The sequence below is a fragment of the Salmo trutta genome, chromosome 1 (genome assembly GCF_901001165.1).
Source record: "Salmo trutta chromosome 1, fSalTru1.1, whole genome shotgun sequence".
Classification (NCBI taxonomy): domain Eukaryota; kingdom Metazoa; phylum Chordata; class Actinopteri; order Salmoniformes; family Salmonidae; genus Salmo; species Salmo trutta.
This window is the reverse complement of record NC_042957.1, coordinates 22,024,147-22,047,583: the sequence shown is the minus strand read 5'-3', so window position 1 is coordinate 22,047,583 and position 23,437 is coordinate 22,024,147. Positions and strand designations below refer to the sequence as shown.

At 42.7% G+C, this 23,437-nt stretch overlaps 1 protein-coding gene across 1 annotated transcript; it reads right to left on the bottom strand.

Annotated features, from left to right (window-relative positions):
* Positions 1-201: 201 nt before the first annotated feature.
* cmtr1 (cap methyltransferase 1) lies at positions 202-22,919 on the bottom strand. The gene is made up of 28 exons (XM_029776267.1): positions 22,448-22,919; positions 21,174-21,281; positions 20,902-21,056; positions 20,540-20,761; positions 17,184-17,274; positions 16,480-16,587; positions 16,208-16,362; positions 15,908-16,066; positions 15,534-15,626; positions 15,372-15,443; positions 15,162-15,256; positions 11,377-11,449; positions 11,040-11,238; positions 10,814-10,932; positions 10,607-10,703; positions 10,322-10,454; positions 8,608-8,787; positions 8,476-8,532; positions 8,311-8,368; positions 8,076-8,144; positions 7,702-7,833; positions 7,458-7,583; positions 7,257-7,348; positions 5,979-6,047; positions 5,807-5,854; positions 5,588-5,700; positions 1,966-2,074; positions 202-1,621 (listed from the first exon to the last, which is right to left on the bottom strand). Exons 2-28 carry the CDS (start codon positions 21,277-21,279, stop codon positions 1,486-1,488), a joined length of 3,066 nt encoding a protein of 1,021 aa, XP_029632127.1. The 5' UTR covers positions 21,280-21,281; positions 22,448-22,919; the 3' UTR covers positions 202-1,485.
* Positions 22,920-23,437: the final 518 nt, after the last annotated feature.

Here is a 23,437-nt window from a genome sequence, read left to right as displayed (position 1 = left end):
ATAGAGACAAAGCTCTTTTCTACAAGCCTGTGATATAATGGATCATATTTATGTATCATGATGCATAGTAGGATAACTCAGTCACTGCCAATATGTAGCATCCAGACATTTTGTGGCAGAACATTCACCACATGAGCTATGGTAAAGGTAGAGGGCAGGAGTGATTGTGTGTGTAAAGGACAACTGGGCCTGGGGGAAAGGTTTCTGGGAAGAACAAACTTTTCTTTTTATTACTACATTATCATCAACGGGGTTTGAAACATAAAGAAAAAAGCTACCTCATCCTTAATATTTCACAAACTAAACAAAACTAGGATAGCGGAGCAAGGCAACAGGATGCAACAAAATAAACACAGGGTGACGACGAGTAGAAAGTAAGTCCCAAAACCTGAAACCCCCATTAATCCCCTAGACAGACAGGCTAGAATGCATGGAAGGAAAGGCTCTACTATAACCCAGTTTTTCAATGAAGGCCAGGAGTTTTTCCCTGACCAGGGCTGGGGTAAATTCCATTTCAATTCCAGTCAATTCAGGAAGTACACTGCAATTCCAATTATTTTTAATGTGGAATTAGAATTTGGTTTACTTTCTGAATTGAAATGGATTGGACCACAACCCTGCTCTGGGCACTAGTTATGCTACATCTCACCACTCCCCATGTGTACAAAGGTTTAGTTGTTGCTGAAAGGAGAAGAGCTTGACTGGCTAGGCACTCCAGTAAAGTTCTTGGATGGTAAAAACAAGCTGGGTGGGTGAGATGGTTGGACTCACTTTTGAAAGTCAGACATACCAGAACATATAGTGCAGAGCCTTAAAGGGAAACTACCTCTAACTTCCTTCATACTGGACACAGAGACAAAAATGGTATCCATGAGTTCATCTGACTCTGGAAGTAGAAAAGGACCTCATTGCCAAAATCCCAAAGTATCCCTTTAAAAAGGCACAATGGGAGGTTTTCAGTTCCAGATAAAAACATATGTAGTGTTTGAGCTTCGGAGAGAGGTTCTAAATTAGAGTACACCACCACATCTTGTACACAAACACACTGCAAATCATGGAGGCATGGCATAAATACAAGCAAAGGGACGGGGGGCATGGAATCAATAGAAAAAACAGGAGCATGCAATGCAACACGTAATGTGACAGCTTGTCAATGTTGGTTTTCTTCATAAAGTATTAAAATCACTTCTAAGCTGCATTCTGTACAGTGGATCTGATCTGATACATAGAGCTTGGGGCAGTAGAGAGGAGAGAGAGTGGTCTATGTAACGTAATTACAGAGAGAGCTGTCACAGAGTTCGGCAAACTGTTCTTCATGTTGGCACCAAACATTTTATTACAATCCAATTCTCACCACCAATTTTTTTTCAAGCCAAAATAGCGCCCATGAACATTTTGTGAATGCCAGTTTGCCAAACCATGTGCAGGGTACTGTTATCTGTCTATGGCAATATTCTATGTGTCTGGGGGGCTCCCCCTGGTGGCTCAGGGCTGGTAGTGCTGGTGGATGAAGGAAAGCACATTGTCCTTAGACAGCTTCTCAGGGTCAACCCGCGTCTGAGAGTCGTGAACTCTGACCCCGTCCTCCCATGCCCAGAACAGTCGCTCTGTATGGCAGACGCTGAGGAGACACACACACACACAAATTAGAAACAACATATTCAGTTCAATAACCTTTCAATCAATTTCATACTGCTCCTTGGGGACGTCCAGCCGTTCCATGTATTTGATCTATTCAAGAGCTAGCACACCTGATCCAACTTCTCAACTAATCATCAAGCACTTGAGTTGAGGTAGTTCAGGGCTACAACACAATTGTGAAATGTCTGGGGGTCCCAGAGGAGAGGTTTGAGACCCCCTGTCTAGAGTAGACTAGGTTCAGACGCAAAAACATGCAGACAATTCCTTGTCGCACATATCCTAGTCTACCACACAGATTTGAGACCGGTGCATAGTGGTACGCACTGGAACGGGGCCACAGAGTTGGCTGGCAGGTCGTAAGTGGACTGTTTAGTCATCTTGTTGAAGAAAAACTTCCTCTTGGTGTTCTTACTGTACGCCATCGTCCAGGGATCTGCACGTCAGAGGAAGAGAAATGTCTGTGAGAAAACATCCAGACTCCTGCATCATAGAGCAGTAATGCTCTACCTTTCTCTCACACACACACCAAAAATATAAACACAACATGCAAACATTTCAAAGACTTTACTGAGTTGCAGTTCATTTAAGGAAATCAATCAATTGAAATAAATTCATTAGGTCCCACACGACGCCATACACGTGGTCTGCGGTTGTGAGGCTGTCAAATTCTCTAAAACAATGTTGGAGGCGGCTTATGGTAGAAAAATTAAAATGTAATTCTCTGGCAATAGCTCTGGTGGACATTCCTGCAGTCAGAATGCCAATTGCACACTCCCTCAAAACTTGAGACATCTGTGACATTGTGTTGTGTGACAAAACTGCACATTTTAGAGAGTGGCCTTTTATTGTCACCAGCATAAGGAGCACCTGTGTAATTACCATGCTGTTTAATCAGATTACTGATATGCCACACCAGTCAGGTGAATGGATTATCTTGGCAAAGGAGAAATTCTCACTAACAGGGATAACAAACACATTTGGGCACAACATTTTAGAGAGATAACCTTTTTGTGTACATGGAAACTGTCTGGCATCTTTTATTTCAGATCCTGAAACATGGGACCAACACTTTACATGTTGCGTATTTATTTTTGTTCAGTGTGCATAAATCCACACTCTCCTAGCATTGATGCTCTTTTATAATATACAGTGCATTCGTAAAGTATTCAGACCACTTCCCTTTTTCACATTTTGTTACGTTACAACCTTATTCTAAAATGTTTTAAATAACATGTTTTATTCAATCTACACACAATATCCCATAATGACAAAGTGAAAACGTTTTTTTTATTACATTTTTGCAAATGTAAATAAGGCATTTCTGTATATAATTTTTTATACATACAGTATCAGTCAAACGTTTGGACACACCTACATTGTAGAATAATAGTGAGGACATCAAAACTATATATGTAATATTTGAGATTCTTCAAAGTAGCCACCCTTTGCCTTGATGACAGCTTTGCACACTCTTGGTATTCTCTTAATTAACAGGTGTGCCTTGATAAAAGTACATTTGTGGAATTTCTTTCCTTCTTAATGCGTTTGAGCCAATCAGTTGTGTTGTAACAAGGTAGGGTTGGTATACAGAAGATAGGGCTATTTGGTAAAAGACCAAGTCCATATTAACAGCTCAAATAAGCAAAGACAAACAGTCTATCATTACTTTAAGACATGAAGGTCAGTCAATTAGGAACATTTCAAGAAATTTGAAAGTTTCTTCAAGTGCAGTCGCAAAAGTCATCAAGCGCTATTATGAAACTGGCTTTCATGAGGACCGCCACAGGAAAGGAAGACCCCGAGTTACCTCTGCTGCAGAGGATAGAGTTACTAGACTCAGAAATTGATAAATGCTTCACAGAGTTCAAGTAACAGACACATCTCAACATCAACTGTTCAGAGGAGACTGCGTGAATCAGGCCTTCATGGACGATTTGCTGCAAAGAGACCACTACTAATGTACACCAATAATAAGAACAGACTTGCTTGGGCCAAGAAACATGAGCAATGGACACTAAACCGGTGGAAATCTGTCCTTTGGTCTGATGAGTCCAAATGTGAGATTTTTGGTTCCAACTGCTGTGTCTTTGTGAGACGCAGAGTAGGCGAACGGATGATCTCGGCATGTGTGGTTCCCACCTTTAAGCTTGGAGGAGGAGGTGTGATGGTGTTTTGCTGGTGACAATGTCAGTGATTAATTTAGAATTCAAGGCACACTTAACCAGCATGGCTACCACAGCATTCTGCAGCTATACGTCATCCCATCTGGTTTGCGCTTAGTGGGACTATCATATATTTTTCAACTGGACAATGACCTCCAGGCTGTGTAAGAGCTATTTGACCAAAGAGAGTGATGGAGTGCTGCATCAGATGACCTGGCCTCCACAATCACCGACCTCAACCCAACTGAGATGGTTTGGGATGAGTTGGACTGCAGAGTGAAGGAAAAGCAGCCAACAAGTGCTCAACATATGTGGAAGCTCCTTCAAGACTAGTAAAGCTGGTTGAGAGAATGCCAAGAGTGTGCAAAGTTGTCATCAAAGCAAAGGGTGGCAACTTTGAAGGATCGAAAATATATTTTGATTTGTTTAACACTTTTTGGGTTACTACATGATTCCATGTGTTACTTCATAGTTTGTCTTCACTATTATTCTACAATGTAAAATATAGTAAAAAAGAAAACAACAAATTATTAGGTGTCCAAACTTTTGACTGGTACTGTACGTAATTCAGACCCTTTGCCATGAGACTCGAAATTGAGCTCAGGTGTATTGGGTTTCCATTGATCATCCTTGAGATGTTTCTACAACTTGTTAGGAGTCCACCTGTGGTAAGTTCAATTGATTGGACATGATTTGGAAAGGCACACACCTGTCTATATAAAAGGTCCCACAGTTGACAGTGCATGTCAGAGCAAAAACCAAGCCATGAGGTCGAAGGAATTGTCTGTAGAGCTCCGAGATAGGATTGTGTTGAGGCACAGATCTGGGGAAGGACACCAAAAAATGTCTGCAGCATTGAAGGTCCCCAAGAACACAGTGTCCTTCAACATTCTTAAATGGAAGAAGTTTGGAACCACCAAGACTCGTCTTAGAGCTGGCCGCCCGGCCAAACTGAGCAATCGGAGGGCCTTGGTCAGAGAAGTGACCAAGAACCCGATGGTCACTCTGACAGAGTTCCTCTGTGGAGATGGGAGAACCTTCCAGAAGGACAACTATCTCTGCAGCACTCCACCAATCAGGCCTTTATGGTTGAGTGGCCAGACGGAAGCCACTCCTCAGTAAAAGGCACATGACAGTCTGCTTGGAGTTTGCCAAAAGGCACTTAAAGGACTCTCAGACCATGAGAAACAAGATTCTCTGGTCTGATGAAACCCAAGACTGAAATCTTTGGCCTGAATGGCAAGCGTCACGTCTGGAGGAAACCTGGAACCATCTATACGGTGAAGCATGTTGGTGGCAGCATCATGCTGTGGGGATGTTTGTCCTTGAGTGGCCCAGCCAGAGCCTGTCTTGAACCCGGACTAACATCTCTGGAGAGACCTGAAAATAGCTGTGCAGCGACGCTCCCCATCAAACCTGACGAGATTGAGAGGATCTGCAGAGAAGAATGGGAGAAACTCCCCAAATACCGGTGTGCCAAGCTTGTAGCGTCATAGCAAAGAAGACTTGAGGATGTAATCGCTGCCAAAGGTTCTTCAACAAAGTACTGAGTAAAGGGTCTGAAAACTTATGTAAATGTGATATCAGTTTTTTATTTTATAAATTTGCTAACATTTCTAAACTTGTTTTTGCTTTGTCATTATGTGGTATTGTGTGTAGATTGATGAGAAAAAAATTGTTAATCCATTGTAGAATAAGGCTGTAACGTAACAAAATGTGGAAAAAGTCAAGGGGTCTTAATACTTTCCAACTGCACTGTATGTCACCTTAGCTACAGTACATACCGTTGATAGTTTTGATGATGTATAGGCCATTCGGGAGGAAGTGGCGGTCGTCCCGGCCAGTGTAGGACAGACGAGGGACTCCTCCTGAACTCTTAGTCACCTTCATTTCCAGTCTAGGAGGTTGAGGAATATTCATTCATTTATTTATACATTCTTAGACTAATGCGAAGTTCTCCCTCTCAAATGTTGACTATGGCAATAGCAATAATCTTCTCATACCTGACAAAGATCTTGTCCATCTCCTCCAGCCTGTACACCTCTTTCACTCTGAGGAGAAAAGCAGAGAAACATTAGGACTTGGAGAAAAAAAACATTAGGTCTTCCCAAAATATTCCTCCAGATCTCCCCTTTATATTTATTCAAGCAGAAAAACAGAGTGTAGGGTTGTTACCTGATTGGGTTCATATCTGGTCGGCTTGGCTTGGACACAGCCCTCACAAACTTCTCCGCCATCTGGATTCTGGAGACAGTGACCACAGTTCAGCAACAATACATGTTATCACCAGATAAGGTGAAGGCAGGGGTGAAAGTAAGCCGGTACGGTCTGGTACTATTAGGCCCAGAATCTTCTATCCAAAATGTTAATCTAGGCAGAGGCTGCAGCTCCATGGATCCCTTTTCCACAGAGCCGAAGATCCAAATCACGTTTTACACACTTTACCTCTACATTAAGCACACATTTGTATGGTCACCCTCCCTTTACATTTCTCACTGTCAATGGTGAAAGATAATTGTTCACTGTTTTACTGGTGAAACGTCCATGCAGCATCTGCATACCAACCATTTGATCTCAATCAGTTTCATGGGGATATGCATTTAGATCTTCTTGTGTTATACAGTGTTGATTAGAAGCAGCCCAGTGTTGTTTTGAATAATGTAAAATGATAGAGCAGATGGTAAACTGTAGCATAGCCTACCTGTGTTTATTTTAAATATACAGCGCGTTCTGAAAGTATTCAGACGTCTTGACTTTTCCCACATTTTGTTACGATGTGTGCCTTTCCAAATCATGTCCAATCAATTAAATTTACCCCAGCTGGACTCCAATGAAGTTGTAGAAACATCTCAAGGATGATCAATGGAAACAGGATGCACCTGAGCTCAATTTTGAGTTTCATAACAAAGGGTCTGAATACTTATGTAAATAAGGTATTTCTGTTTTAGTATTTTTTTTAATAAATTTGCAAAAATTTCTAAAAACCTGTTTCACTTTGTCATTATGGGGCATTGTGTGTAGATTAATTAGGATATTTTTTTTTTGGAATAAGGCTGTAACGTAACAAAATGTGGATAAAGTAAAGGCGTCTGAATACTTTACAAATGCACTGTAAGCACACATTTTGCCTAGTGGCGCGCTATTGAGTTTTGGCCACATGAGAGAAACATTTCACCATTCGCACAATCATACTATAATCTCATAAGAAATTAGGTGGTGTTTTTAATTTTACAGTAACATTGTATGTGCTGATCTAACTTTAGTAAATGGGCACCATAGCAGAGTTGCCCGTTCTCTACGAGTAGAGCAGAGTCAGTAAGTAGAGAATCCCACACATGTACAGAAGCATCGGGACTTTAGCTGTCGGAAAGAAGGGTCCAGAAAAGTCAGATCCGTAGCCACTCCATTACATCTACTTTCACCCCTGGGTGAAGGTTAGGGTTGTTGCCTCACCGTTGGTTGAAGTGCTGGACCCGTACGTCAGTGCCGTTGAGAACCAGGGCATCTAGCACATGTACCGCGTTAATCCTGCGCTGGGCTTTACCCTGTGTTCAACAAACATTTAAAAAAAGGTAAACAACCATAGTTATTACTTACTCTCTTCCTTCGCCTTCCCCTATTCAACCCCCCACATCTCTTCGTCTCCTCTCTCACCTCTCCCTTCAGCTCCTGGACAATCTCTACACTGAGCAGGGTCTCTCTGGGCAGCTCCAGCTTGAAGTTCTCCAGCTTCCTCCAGCGCAGAGGATGCTTGCCATCCCAGGTGTAGATCTGAGACTTCTGTAGAGAGAGAGAGGCATGAGAAGAGTGGGATACCCATGTCTATTTGTTAATAACAAGAGAACTTCTGCTGAGATGATCATGGCCCAGGTCCATAGTGGTGTCTGCTCTCTCTCACCCCAAGACCTAACAGGAAGAGCTGTTCCCCTCCTCCCACAATGCACCGGTAATCCAGGACATGGTGCACCTTATCCAGAGTGTTGGAGCTCAGAGGGGTGGGCTTGGAGTTCAACAACTCGATGTCAGAACCCTGAGAGACATAGGCAAAGAGAGAGACATAGATAAGAGAAAGAGAGAGAGACAGAGAAAGAGAGAACGTTAAATTCTACTATAAATTCTACTAATACATGATCAAACACATGGTGATAAAAACACTATCACCATACAGACAATTAAATGCACACAGTTCAGTGTGACTATGTACTGCAGACTACCGTATCAAACAAACCCTTTCCTTGATACTAGGTAAGGGATGGTAGGCCACAATCTCACCTTCATCAGCTCATAGAATTTGGAATTGGGGTCTGAGGAGACATGAGTGACTCTGGCCTTATCAGGGATCTAAAGAGACAGAAAGAGAGATAGACACACAGAGATAGAGAGATAGAGAGAGACATAAATAAACAAATAACTAGTGAGTGCTATGAAGCTAGGTGATTGAACTGCTGAACTGCTCAGATACCAGTCTCTATACACCAGCCCTCACTAACTCCTCAGTACTACTCACCCCCCAAAGCTTCAGACACTCCTTCCGAATATCAGCCTGCCTGGCCTCTGACAGGGTCCTGACAATACACAACCCAGTCAGATTGTACTTGCACATGCAGGTACACTACATTCCAACACGTTTACACTGATTGGAACAATAGAAGGGAGGGGGTAGGTAACTCACGTGTCTAAGACGTAGGCATGGATCTTAGCCAGGGCTTTGATCTGGACTACACAGTGGCTGCAGGGAGACATGGATGATTATAAAGCCTTTGTTTATTTGTGTGTGTATATGTGTGTGTGTGTGCCTTTCTACCTCTCGTTAGAGTTGATCATGTGGTTGTAGAACTCAGTGTCTCCTTTGATGAGTTCGATGGGCATCACCTCATTGACGTCAGACTCCGAGTTCCTCAGGTGGTTGAGCTTCAGGTTGACTGTGAACATGTACTCCCTGACCGGATCTGAACCAGGCTTCAGACCGCGACACACAATGTATCTGAAAACCAAGGATATAATGTCAGAACATAGCTAACCTGTTGGGGATAGGGGCAGTATTTGCACGGCCGGATAAAAAACGTACCCGATTTAATCTGGTTACTACTCCTGCCCAGTAACTAGAATATGCATATAATTATTGGCTTTGGATAGAAAACACCCTAAAGTTTCTAAAACTGTTTGAATGGTGTCTGTGAGTATAACAGAACTCATATGGCAGGCAAAAACCTGAGAAGATTCCTTACAGGAAGTGGCCTGTCTGACCATTTCTTGCCCTCCTTGATCATCTCTATCCAAAACAGGGGATCTCTGCTGTTACGTGACACTTCCTACGGCTCCCATAGGCTCTCAGAAGGCGGGAAAAAGCTGAATGATGTAATTCCAGGCGCTGGCTGAAACACATTAGCGCTTTTGGCAAGTGCTCTATCAGAGGGCCATCAGACTGAGGCTCGTGCATGAGGGGATCCCATGCTTTTACTTTCACTCTCTTTGTATTAAAAAACGATTTCCCGGTCGGAATATTATCGCTTTTTTTACGAGATAAATGGCATAAAAATTGATTTTAAACAGCGGTTGACATGCTTCGAAGTACGGTAATGGAATATTTAGACATTTTTTGTCACGAAATGCGTCGTGCTCGTCACCCTTCTTTACCATTCGGATAGTGTCTTGAACGCACGAACAAAACTGAGGATATTTGGATATAACTATGGATTATTTGGGACCAAACCAACATTTGTTATTGAAGTAGAAGTCCTGGGAGTGCATTCTGACGAAGAACACCAAAGGTAATAACATTTTTCTTATAGTAAATCTGACTTTGGTGAGTGCTAAACTTGCTGGGTGTCTAAATAGCTAGCCCTGTGATGCCGGGCTATCTACTCAGAATATTGCAAAATGTGCTTTCACCGAAAAGCTATTTTAAAATCGGACATATCGAGTGCATAGAGGAGTTCTGTATCTATAATTCTTAAAATAATTGTTATGCTTTTTGTGAACGTTTATCGTGAGTAATTTAGTACATTTTTTGTAAATTAGTTCTGAACGTCACATGCTAATGTAAAAAGCTGTTTTTTGATATAAATATGAACTTGATTGAACAAAACATGCATGCATTGTATAACATAATGTCCTAGGTGTGTCATCTGATGAAGATCATCAAAGGGTAGTGCTGCATTTAGCTGTGGTTTGGGTTTTTGTGACATTATATGCTAGCTTGAAAAATGGGTGTCTGATTATTTCTGGCTGGGTACTCTGCTGACATAATCTAATGTTTTGCTTTCGTTGTAAAGCCTTTTTGAAATCGGACAGTGTGGTTAGATTAACGAGAGTCTTGTCTTTAAAATGGTGTAAAATAGTCATATGTTTGAGAAATTGAAGTAATAGCATTTCTAAGGTATTTGAATAACGCGCCACAGGATTCCACTGGCTGTTACGTAGGTGGGACGATTTCGTCCCGCCGACCCTAGAGAGGCTAATAGGTATTGGTCAAAGTATATAGTATTGGCCTCAACAACATTTACACACACACACACCTCTCGGAGTTGGCGGGCCTGCTGGTGATGGGTTTGAAGAGGGACACCCGGTCGAAGCAGAGGTAGAGCAGGTACACCAGCCCCACACTGAACGGAGTGAACAGGTCAAAGGTCTTACACACGAAGTGACCACCTGGGGGAGACAGAGAACACAAGTCACTCACTGTCCTTACACTTCTGGATAATAACAGACAGACAGACAGACAGACAGACAGACAGACAGACAGACAGACAGACAGACAGACAGACAGACAGACAGACAGACAGACAGACAGACAGACGTACCTGTCCGGAGCACAGACATTGCGGTGAGGAACTGACAGAGCAGTAGTTGTTTGCTCAGAATCTCCTGGATGTTCTCCTGCCCCTCCACTGAGAACCCCTACCAATCAGAAAACAAAGATGTGCTCAACAACACACCCTACCAATCAGAACATGTCTCACTAAGCCTTTGGCCAATGATGACACAGTGCGATGAAGACTCCAACTCACCCCGTCAGCCATGAGGAAGTGCAGTCCTCTCCTCTCTGTACTCTCCATGATGAAATTCCGGAAGGCACTGATGTTCTCCGGACGAGTGATGTCACCATCCCCGTCCACCCCACCTTCCCCTGAGCCACAGGGAGGGTGAAAAGCGAAGACGATGACCATAAGATCTTATTCCAATTTGTTCAACCATATTTGACGATCAGCACATGGTATCCACCATGGTACATACCATAGTAGGGTTCAAACAGTTCGCTGGGTGCAGCGTAGAAGTCTTCCAGTTTGAAGTCGCAGGGTCCTTTGAGGGTCATGCCGAATCCCTTGGCATGCCAGCGCCGCCTCCACAGGATGTACTCTGAGAATCCCCCCGGCCCCGCACACACATCCCCGAAATACAGCAGCTCCCCCTCGCGCTCTCGCGTCTGGGGCTTCTGCACGGGGAGACACGGACAGAAACACACCTTTATCACGTAACACCTGGAAACCCGTCACAAATATTTACCAAATATGCATTTGCTACATGTCACTTTCATTGACTAGATCAAGTGTGAATGGAAAGGGTCACTCACCCCTTGTGAATCCTTTGGGTTGGTGAACATGCCGTCAAAGACGTGATCCATGTTGGCCATCTTCATAGCCGCTCTAGAAAGAAAACAAACAGATAAGTGAGTCATTATTATCAGCTACTGTAAGTAAAAAGCCAGGGGGCCTCATTTAGAACCTTGGCGTGAATTTGACACTTAATATCGGCATGTGCCATTTCTGAAAAGAATACGTACGTCCAAAAATATTGAGATTTATAAACTTGGCACGCACTATACAGTCGTGGCCAAAGGTTTTGAGAATGACACAAATATAAATTTTCACAAAGTCTGCTGCCTCAGTGTCTTTAGATATTTTTGTCAGATGTTACTATGGAATACTAAAGTATAATTACAAGCATTTCATAAGTGTCAAAGGCTTTTATTGACAATTACATGAAGTTGATGCAAAGAGTCAATATTTGCAGTGTTGTCCCTTCTTTTTCAAGACCTTTGCAATCTGCCCTGGCATGCTGTCAATTAACTTCTGGGCCACATCCTGACTGATGGCAGCCCATTCTTGCATAATCAATGCTTGGAGCTTGTCAGACTTTGTGGATTTATGTTTGTCCACCCGCCTCTTGAGGATTGACCACAAGTTCTCAATGGGATTAAGGTCTGGGGAGTTTCCTGGCCATGGACCCAAAATATCGATGTTTTGTTCCCGAACAACTTAGTTATCACTTTTGCCTTATGGCAAGGTGCCCCAGCATGCTGGAAAAGGCATTGTTCGTCACCATACTGTTCCTGGATGGTTGGGAGAAGTTGCTCTCGGAGGATATGTTGGTACCATTCTTTATTCATGGCTGTGTTCTTAGGCAAAATTGTGAGTGAGCCCACTCCCTTGGCTGAGAAGCAACCCCACACATGAATGGTCTCAGGATGCTTTACTGTTGGCATGACACAGGACTGACGGTAGCGCTAAACTTGTCTTCTCCAGACAAGCTTTTTTCCGGATGCCCCAAACAATCTGAACAAGGATTCATCAGAGAAAATGACTTTACCCCAGTCCTCAGCAGTCCAATTCCTATACCTTTTGCAGAATATCAGTCTGTCCCTGATGTTTTTCCTGGAGAGAAGTGACTTCTATGCTGCCCTTCTTGACACCAGGCCATCCTCCAAAAGTCTTTGCCTCACTGTGCGTGCAAATGCACTCACAGCTGCCTACTGCCATTCCTGAGCAAGCTCTGTACTGGTGGTGCCCCGAACAATGATTCCAAGCACCACCCTCCTTTTGAAGCTTCCAGTCTGTTATTCAAACTCAATCAGCATGACAGAGTGATCTCCAGCCTTGTCCTCGTCAACACTCACACCTGTGTTAACGAGAGAATCACTGACATGATGTCAGCTGGTCCTTTTGTGGCAGGGCTGAAATGCAGTGGAAATGTTTTTGGGGGATTCAGTTAATTTGCAAGGCAAAGAGGGACTTTGCAATTAATTGCAATTCATCTGATCACTCTTCATAACATTCTGGAGTATATGCAAATTGCCATCATACAAACTGAGGCAGCAGACTTTGTGAAAATCAATATTTGTGTAATTCTCTAAACTTTTGGCCACGACTGTACATACGCAGCAATAAAGCTCTGCCTGGAAAACACCCTGCATTCACATTTTATGGTGACAATAACACCCTTTATTTGCTGTATAATTTGTCACTATTGGAATTAGGCGAGGTGTGGCCAGAATATTTTTGCAGTGACTTTTTCAAACTAAACATGCATGCTACCTATAGCGAGGGCCAGTCTGCTCATTCTGCAAGATTGACTGTACACTACATGAACAAAAGTATTTGAACACCTGCTCGTTGAACATCTCATTCTAAAATCATGGGTATTAATATGGAGTTGGTCCCCCCTTTTCTGCTAAAACAGCCTCCAGTCTTCTGGGAAGGCTTTCCACTAGATGTTGGAACATTGTTACAGGGATTTGCTTCCATTCAGCCACAAGAGCATTAGTGAGGTCGGGCACTGATGTTGAGCGATTATGCCTGGCTCACAGTCCGCGTTCCAATTTATCCCAAATGTGTTCGATGGGGTTGAGGTCAGGGCTCTGTGCAGGACAATGAAGTTCATCCACACTGATCTCAACAAACCATTTCTGTATGGACCTCGCTTTGTGCAGAGGGGCATTGTAGTGTTGAAACAGGAAAGAGCCTTCCTCCAAACTGTTACCACAAAGTTGGAAGCACAGAATCGTCTAGAATGTCATTGTATGCTGTAGCATTAAGATTTCCCTTCACTGGAACTAAGGAGTCTAGCCCGAAACCATTAAAAACAGCCCCAGACCATTATTCCTCCTCCACCTAACTTTACAGTTGGCAACTATGTATTTGGGCAGGTGAGCTTTACACCACTCCAACCAACGCATGGCATTGCGTATTGTGATTTTAGGCTTGGGTGTGGCTTCTCAGCCATAAAAACCCATTTCATGAAACTCCAGAAGAACAGTTCTTGTGTTAACGTTGCTTTCAGAGGCAGTTTGGAACTCGGTAGTGAGTGTTGCAACCAAGAACAGACGAGTTTTACGCGCTATGCGCTTCAGCACTCGTTGGTCCCGTTCTGTGAGCTTGTGTGGCCTACCACTTCGCGGCTGAGCCATTGTTGCTCCTAGATGTTTCCACTTCACAATAACAGCACTTACAGTTGACCAGGGCAGCTCTAGCAGGGCAGAAATTTGATGAACTGACTTGTTGGAAAGGCATCATCCTATGACGGTGCTAGTTGAAAATCACTGAGCTCTTCAGTAAGGCCATTCTACTGCCAATGTTCATCTTTGGAGATTGCATGGCTGTGTGTAAAGTGGTTGTTCCACTGGATATCATAAGGTGAATGCACCAATTTGTAAGTCGCTCTGGATAAGAGCGTCTGCTAAATGACTTAAATGTAATGTAAATGTTAAATGTGTGCTCGATTTTATACACCTGTCAGTAACGGGTGTGGCTGAAATAGATGAATGTACTAACTTTTGGAAATGTAGTATATTGGAAACAATTTAAAAGTATGCTACAGCCCACACTTCAATGCAAAGGACGAATTGTTGCTCAATATTTAGTTTATCAAAAGATTATTGGGTTTCTATATCCTGCCTTGTTATTGGCTCAAATTAAATAGGCAATGATGTCGCGCTCCTATCACACAGCAATACTGTCGCCTACCCATACTGTCAAATATTTGACATAAGCTACCAGTCTATTTACTTTATTGGCAGAATGTTTACGCTGTATCTGGCATAGGACTGTGACAGAAAGAGAAAACAACTGCAAATAGTTGTGGACCTGTTAATTCAACAATGTTTTGCATTGACTTTCCCCCCAACCTAAATATGCTGGACTGCCCACGAATTCTGAAACATTGTCTAGGCTACTAACAACAAATCAAAATTACAGTAGGCTACATAGTAGCATACATACAGTACCAGTCAAAAGTTTGGACACACCTACTCATTCAAGGGTTTGCCATTAATGAGACGAGTGAAAATCAAGTGCTTTACTTTTGGAATCTAAACAATTAGACATAAGAATATATTTCCTATTTATTTTTATAACCATTGCAGAATATGTTCCTCACCTTTTCTGTTCATGATGTGTTCATATTCCTGAAGTAGCCATACAACAAATTACCATGTGGAAAAACTGGCGCATGCATATTTTGGGGTATATTTTGTACGCAGTTAATAAATGAGGCCCCCAGGGGCTTCATTAGCACAGTGTGAGCTAGCATGTGTTTGTGTGATGCTAGAACATTAGTGGGTTATTCAATAAGTTTGACTACCTGTTGAGGAAGAAGGCTCCTCTAATAGTCTCGTAGGGGTTGGAGCGTGTTCGAGCTCGCCTCATCTCCTCCCCCTCCAGATCGTCAAACACCGTCTGCAGACCACACACTTTTTACTGCCATAACATACTTATGCCATTATAGAATCAATATCCTGATGATGATGAGTTGTTTGCAGTTGAATAGAGGGTTGTTCTTTAGGTGGCTCACCTTGCACCTCAGAAGGCTGTGTAGAAGATCCTCTGTGCAAAACTCTGTCTCATCCTCAATCCTCAGTTTCCTCTGAGATAGACCAAAAAATATAGTGCACAAGTGAGAATGACAGATCGAGAAGAATGTGTGTTAAAAGTGAGTGCGCGCGGATGTGTGTACCGGTCCCACAGCCATCCACCCCCTCAGCTCATCTGCATCTGGGATCTCTGTGGAGCATTCTGGGAACCACTTCAGCTCTTCTACAGCACTGGGCTAGAGGGAGAGCGGGAGATCAGAGAGATGGGGGAATAGAGGAGGGAGAGAGGAGAGAGTGGGATGGAAGAAAGGGGGAGATAGAGAGAGGGGGGAGATAGGGGAAGAGAATGAGGGAGGGGGCAGAAAGAGGTGTTGTTTACATTGGTGAGTGCATTCTTTTCTCCTGTAGACTGTACATAGAATTGGGAAATAACAGCCTATTTTAATCTGATGAGATGACAGTGTGACAAAGCTATCTGCTTGCTTATGTCTGTGATGATGTTGTTGTTGTGTAATACCTCAATTTGGTCTTGCCAGTCAACGTTGAGCTCTCCCTGGAAGCCCTGCAGCGTGAGTCCCAGACCCCTCCTCCCTCTCTGAGTGGACGCCTCGATGATCTCCTTGCGCCCCTGGCCAAACTTACCTAGACCCTCACCTTCCCGGAAACCCATTTTGGCCTGGAAGTGGATGAAGGGAACACAAAAAAAAAATGTGAGAGCGGGATCAAGAGATGAGAAGAGGGATGGAACATTCTGGGGTCCATGGTCCCTCGTAATTTTATCTTTGTAAGTCAATGGGACACGTGAGTGTCATCTTACCATGAGTTTCTGCGACACGCTGTTGTACATGGTGAACTTGTTGGCATCGCTCTGTTTGGCATCGTCTGTGGCTGATGCATTCTGGGATACAACGGGCATAGAGAACCCTGGTCTACGGTCCTCCGAGTCACTGTGGGAGTCACTCTGACTAGAGTCTGGGAGGAGGAGGCACACACACAAACACAGGTCATGTCCTGTGACATTCTGCCAAATCCTGAATATCATTGCAGTGAGAACTATATATAAAGCAATGTGATGGTGATTACACTGACTGGTTGTTAGTAGCGGCGACTCCTCGTCTGAGCTGGCTTCCTCACGGTGTTGTTTCTTAATCCGTTTCAGCGGTTCGGAGGCCGCCTCGCCCCTTCTCTTCATCATGGCTGAGGAGGAGGGATGGGGGTAGGGTCAGGAGGAGACAAGGGGGATAGATATGGTTAGAAATCTCTGGTGTAAAGTGGCTTCCTCTTCTCTATGTGCACTGATCTGAAAAGACCCGGATATGTGAACGCAACAGGCGAGGTAAAGACAAGGATAGCTCACACACTTTTTCATTAAATTCTGTAGGGATGCATTTGCTTCATGGTAATCCACTACAGAGTTCAAACCCACTGATTACATTTGCTTGGACATTGTAATACGATGACAACTAAAATGTATTGGATGTTAATGAAGTAATTCACTGTAAATGCCTATTCTCCATCAATAGCCCAGATATCGTTGGACGCCAAAAAACCATTGCTTGATTCTCCTATGATAGAATCACATAGGGCCACAATGATGTGGCTTATCCATCAAGTAAAATGCATGCATATACAAATAACATGAAGTCCCTAGCGTGTATGGTCTTATGATTAAATGCATTGGCTTGCATTTCATCTGTTTTAATTTTGGAGTAATATGCTACCTCATTGGAGATATATTATACTACGCAATTCCTTGGCAATTACAGGTAGTTCTAAGAGAAGTAGGTATTTACCTCTTGTTTGTTGTGTTTGGCTAACTAACGTTAACAAGTCGGACCATTCCACAGCCCTAACGTTACTCTCCTGCTTGTCGACTAAGCTTAGCTAGCTCCCGATTGCCAACTAAGCACGAGCACCAAGCTAGCTGTTAGCAACGACAAATGGGAAGATTCACCACTTTTCTGATATGAATATCTGAAACGAAACTGAGTCCGACGTGAATAGTGTCGATTTCACCCTCTGTAAGTGAGCGGGCTAGCTAGTTGTTTACCAGCTAGCTACGTGAAATATTTTCTTCTCGTCTAGAGAACCTCCACCTGTCATTGCAACGACACACTTTATTAGAATATATCCATTAACGTTTTATTTCTTCGTAGAATTCATTTCCACGCAGAAATTGTGATTAATATCGCATAAAACGAGGTCAACGTTAATGCGCGTTCAAATATCAGTTTTCTGAATTATCGTAAGGGTCCTTCGAATATGTATGACACACGTTAGTGACGCTTTTGGTGTCATGGGGCCCAAGATAAGTGCCTGATTCAGATATGTGCAAAACTCCAACCCGACAACAACTGCTGAAGCATTACTAATTTAAACAACATTATTTATTAAATAGTTACAACATTTACAGCCATGCCCGCTTCATAGTTTTATTATTGTAGTCTGGAGAAACAGTACACAAGTCCACATCACTCAATCAATAGCGTCCCTCTGTGGTTGTTCGCTAAATAGCAATGTTCTGAAAATAATATCCAAATCAATTTGGAGTTTTGTGTTGTTTTGACAGAAAGAAAACAATACATTATATATCTCTATATACAGTCAGTATAGTTTTGTTGCTTATAATAGGGAACCCACATCAACAAATGCAATAATTGTATTGTTTTGCTATTGATGGAGTCAATGTCAATTGCATCGTCGTCGAGGTGATAAACTGATTTAGATAGGGATTCTCAATGAACTCCTACTGGCATCACGTTCGTGAGCTACTGCAATGCGCACTCCTGAGTCCTGACCTTAAGATGAATTAATTATGTCCTGTATTCAATTCCATGTTATTTTTGTCCAGTAAACAAGCGTGTAGGCCTCGTGCGCTTTAGGAAATCCCTTCCTCTGAAGTTTAGCATGCCAAGCTGAAGTGCATGTCTTGTGAGTTTTGGTGAAATGCAACCTGCACTTCTGAATTTAGTCCATCTTATCTCCGTGACATGAAAATAAACGAAGGTAACTATTTTCTTCTTGGAATTTATCAATGTGATCCACCACCCGGCCATTCACATTGCACAGAGGTTTTTAGGCCTATTGAAATTGTGTGACACTTTATTTTTATTGTAGGCTTTTACATCTATTGAAAATTAATAATACATATCAAATGAAAATGTGTCAACACTTCTCAATTGTTCATTTTGTTCATAGGGAATTACTAAAACATGGGTCGGCAACAGTTGGCCCACAGGCCAAAACCAGCCCGTTCAGCGTTCAGCACCGTAGTCCCCTCCAAGCTCGGGACCCTGGGATTGAACACCTCCCTCTGCAACTGGATCCTTGACTTCCTGATGGGCTGGCCCAGGGGTGAGGGTTGGCAACTACACCTCCGCCACACTGCCCCTCAACACCGGGGCCCCTCAGGTGTAGGTGCTTAGTCCCCACCTGTATTCCCTGTTCACCCACGACTGCGTGGCCACACACGAGTCCAACACCATCATCAGGTTTCCTGAGGACACGACGGTGGTGGGCCTGATCACCGAGAGTAATGAGACAGCCTACAGGGAGGAGGTCAGAGACTTGGCAGTGTGCTGGCAGGTCAACAACATCTCCCTCAATGTCATTAAGACCAAGGAGCTGATCATGGACTACAGCAGGAAGAGGGGAGAGCAGGCCCCCATTTACATCAACAGGGCTATAGTGGAGCGGGTCGAGAGCTTCAAGTTCCTTGGTGTCCACATCACTAAGGACTTAACATAGTCCACACACACCTATACAGTCGTGAAGAGGGTACAACAGCGCTTCTTCCCCCTCAGGAGCCTGAAAAGATTTGGAATCAGCCCTCTTCTACAGCTGCACCATCGAGAGCATCTTGACTGGCTGCATCACTGCTTGGTATGGCAAATGCACCGCACTCAAGCGCTACAGAGGGTGATGCGGATGGCCCAGTACATCACTGGGCTCGAGCTCCCTGCCATCCAGGACGTCTATATCAGATGGTGTAAGAGGAAGGTCCGAAAAATTGCCAAAGGCTTCAGCTACACAAGCCACAGACTGTTTATTCTGCTACCATCCGGCAAACAGTACCGGAGCATCGGCTCTCAGACCAACAGGCTCCATGACAGCTTCTACCCCAAGCCATAAGACTTCTAAATAGCCATATAGACTGCTACAGTATATAGTTACTCTGACTATCTGCATTGACCCTATCTTGCACTGACTCTATGCACACTTACAAAACTATATATACTCATTCCCACACACTTTACTGACACTCTCACACATTCACACACAGACACAACAACACCCACGCACACACACACACCATATGCTGCTGCTACTCTGTTATTCATTTTTATTGTTATTATCTATCCTGATGCCTAGTCACTTTACCCTGCCTTTATGAACATACCTACTTCAAATACCTTGTACCCCTGCGTATTGATCTGGTACTCCTTGTATATCGCTCCACATTGATCTGGTACTGGTACTCCCTGTATATAGCTCCACATTGATCTGGTACTGGTACTCCCTGTATATAGCGCCACATTGATCTGGTACTGGTACTCCCTGTATATAGCTCCACATTGATCTGGTACTTCCTGTATATAGCTTCACATTGATCTGGTACTGGTACTCCATGTATATAGCTTCACATTGATCTGGTACTGGTACTCCCTGTATATAGCTCCACATTGATCTGGTACTCCCTGTATATCGCTTCACATTGATCTGGTACTGGTACTCCCTGTATATAGCTCCATATTGATCAGGTACTGGTACTTCCTGTATATAGCTCCACATTGATCTGGTACTGGTACTTCCTGTATATAGCTCCATATTGATCTGGTACTGGTACTCCCTGTATATAGCTCCACATTGATCTGGTACTGGTACTTCCTGTATATAGCTCCACATTGATCTGGTACTGGTACTCCCTGTATATAGCTCCATATTGATCTGGTACTGGTACTTCCTGTATATAGCTTCATTCTTGTGTATTTTAATCCTCTTGTGTTACTATTTTTATAATTATCGACATCGTTGGGAAGGACTCGTTAACAAGCATTTCATGGTAAAGTCTACACCCGTTGTATTTGGCGCATGTAACAAATAACAATTTATTTGATTTTATCTTGATTTGAGTGATTTTAGGTTTTTAGTTTTTGGTCAAAAGAGACTGTAAAATCACCAGGAATTCAGCTAAAAATGTGTTTAATTTCGGAAATCTGCTCCCATGTATTCCCGCAAAGAGCTCTCCCTGGAAGCTCTGCAGCGTGAGTCCCAGACTCCTCCTCCCTCTCTGAGTGGACGCCTCGATGATCTCCTTGCGCCCCTGGCCAAACTTACCTAGACCCTCACCTTCCCGGAAACCCATTTTGGCCTGGAGGAGGAAGAAGGGAACACAGAAAAAAATGGGAGAGGGACAAAGAGATGAGAAGAGGGATGGAACATTCTGGGATCCATGATCCCACATATAGTTTTATCTTTGTAAGTCAATGGGACATGTGAGTGTCATCTTACCATGAGTTTCTGCGACGCGCTGTTGTACATCGTGAACTTGTTGGCATCGCTCTGTTTGGCATCGTCTGTGGCTGATGCATTCTGGGATACAACGGGCATAGAGAACCCTGGTCTATGGTCCTCCGAGTCACTGTGGGAGTCACTCTGACTAGAGTCTGGGAGGAGGAGGCACACACACAAACACAGGTCATGTCCTGTGACATTCTGCCAAATCCTGAATATCATTGCAGTGAGAACTATATATAAAGCAATGTGATGGTGATTACACTGACTGGTTGTTAGTAGCGGCGACTCCTCGTCTGATCTGGCTTCCTCACGGTGTTGTTTCTTAATCCGTTTCAGCGGTTCGGAGGCCGCCTCGCCCCTTCTCTTCATCATGGCTGAGGAGGAGGGATGGGGGTAGGGTCAGGAGGAGACAAGGGGGACAGATATGGTTAGAAATCTCTGGTGTAAAGTGGCTTCCTGTTCTCTATGTGCACTGATCTGAAAAGACCCGGATATGTGAATACAACAGGCGAGGTAAAGACAAGGATAGCTCACACTTTTTCACAGTGGTGTAAAGTACTTAAGTAAAAATACTTAAAAGAACTAAAGTAGTTTTTTAGGTATCTGTACTTTACTATTTATATTTTTGCCAACTTTTACTTCACTACATTCTTAAAGAAAATAATGTCCTTTTCACTCCATATATTCTCCCTGACACACAAAAGTACTCGTTACATGTTGACAGGAAAATGGTCCAATTCACACACACTTATCAAGAGAACATCCCTGGTCATCCCCACTGCCTCTGATCTGACAGACTCACTAAACACAAATGTTTTGTTTGTAAAGTATGTCTCAGTGTTGGAGTGTGCCCCTGGCTATCTATAAATAAATAAAATGTTTCGTCTGGTTTGCTTAATATAAGGAATTTGAAATAATTTATACTTTGACTTTTGATACTTAAGTATGTTTAAAAACAAACAATTTTTGCCTTTTACTCAAGTAGTATTTTACTAAAAACAAACCTTTTTTTTTTACTCAAATAGTATTTTACTGGGTGACTTTTACTTATTAAGTCATTTTCTATTAAGGTATCTTTACTTTTACTCAAGTATGACAACTAAGTACTTTTTCATTCAAATCTGTAGGGATGCATTTGCTTCATGGTAATCCACTAGAGTTCAAATCCACTGATTACATTTGCTTGGACATTGTAATACGATGGCAACTAAAACGTGGGGGAAGTTATGAAGTAATTCACTGTAAATGCCTATTCTCCATCAATAGCCCAGATATCGTTGGACGCCAAAAAGCAATTGCTTGATTCTCCTATGATAGAATCACATAGGGCCACAATGATGTGGCTTATCCATCAAGTAAAATGCATGCATATACAAATAACATGAAGTCCCTAGCGTGTATTGTCTTGATTATGATTAAATGCATTGGCTTGCATTTTATCTATTTTAATTTTGGAGTAATATGCTACCTCATTGGAGATATATCATACTACGCAATTCCTTGGCAATTACAGGTAGTTCTAAGAGAAGTAGGTATTTACCTCTTGTTTGTTGTGTTTGGCTAACTAACGTTAACAAGTCGGACCATTCCACAGCCCTAACGTTACTCTCCTGCTTGTCGACTAAGCTTAGCTAGCTCCCGATTGCCAACTAAGCACGAGCACCAAGCTAGCTGTTAGCAACGACAAATGGGAAGATTCACCACTTTTCTGATATGAATATCTGAAACGAAACTGAGTCCGACGTGAATAGTGTCGATTTCACCCTCTGTAAGTGAGCGGGCTAGCTAGTTGTTTACCAGCTAGCTACGCGAAATATTTTCTTCTCGTCTAGAGAACCTCCACCTGTCATTGCAACGACACACTTTATTAGAATATATCCATTAACGTTTTATTTATTCGTAGAATTCATTTCCACGCAGAAATTGTGATTAATGTTGCATAAAACGAGGTCAACGTTAATGCGCGTTCAAATATCAGTTTTCTGAATTATCGTAAGGGTCCTTCGAATATGTATGACACACGTTAGTGACGCTTTTGGTGTCATGGGGCCCAAGATAAGTGCCTGATTCAGATATGTGCAAAACTCCAACCCGACAACAACTGCTGAAGCATTACTAATTTAAACAACATTATTTATTAAATAGTTACAACATTTACAGCCATGCCCGCTTCATAGTTTTATTAGTGTAGTCTGGAGAAACAGTACACAAGTCCACATCACTCAATCAATAGCGCCCCTCTGTGGTTGTCCGCTAAATAGCAATGTTCTGAAAATAATATCCAAATCAATTTGGAGTTTTGTGTTGTTTTGATAGAAATAAAATAATACAATATCCCTATATACAGTCAGTATATTTTTGTTGCTTATAATAGGGCACCCACATCAACAAATGCAATTTCATTGTCTTACAGTTACAGATAAATAGCCTACATCTACTTAATCATTTTAATATGACTATAAGTCTTTAGCCTTTATAATTGTATTGTTTTTCTGTTGATGGAGTCAATGTCAATTGCATCGTCGTCGAG

Excerpts from the sequence above, each read along its gene's own strand:
- cmtr1 (XM_029776267.1), bottom strand. The coding sequence starts at position 21,279 with ATGATGAAGAGAAGGGGCGAGGCGGCCTCCGAACCGCTGAAACGGATT. Across the intron at positions 16,588-17,183 it reads CCAAACACAACAAACAAGAG|CCATGATGAAGAGAAGGGGC; the intron begins GTAAATACCTAC and ends CCTCCTCCTCAG. Across the intron at positions 7,349-7,457 it reads TCCAGGAGCTGAAGGGAGAG|GGTAAAGCCCAGCGCAGGAT; the intron begins GTGAGAGAGGAG and ends TGTTGAACACAG.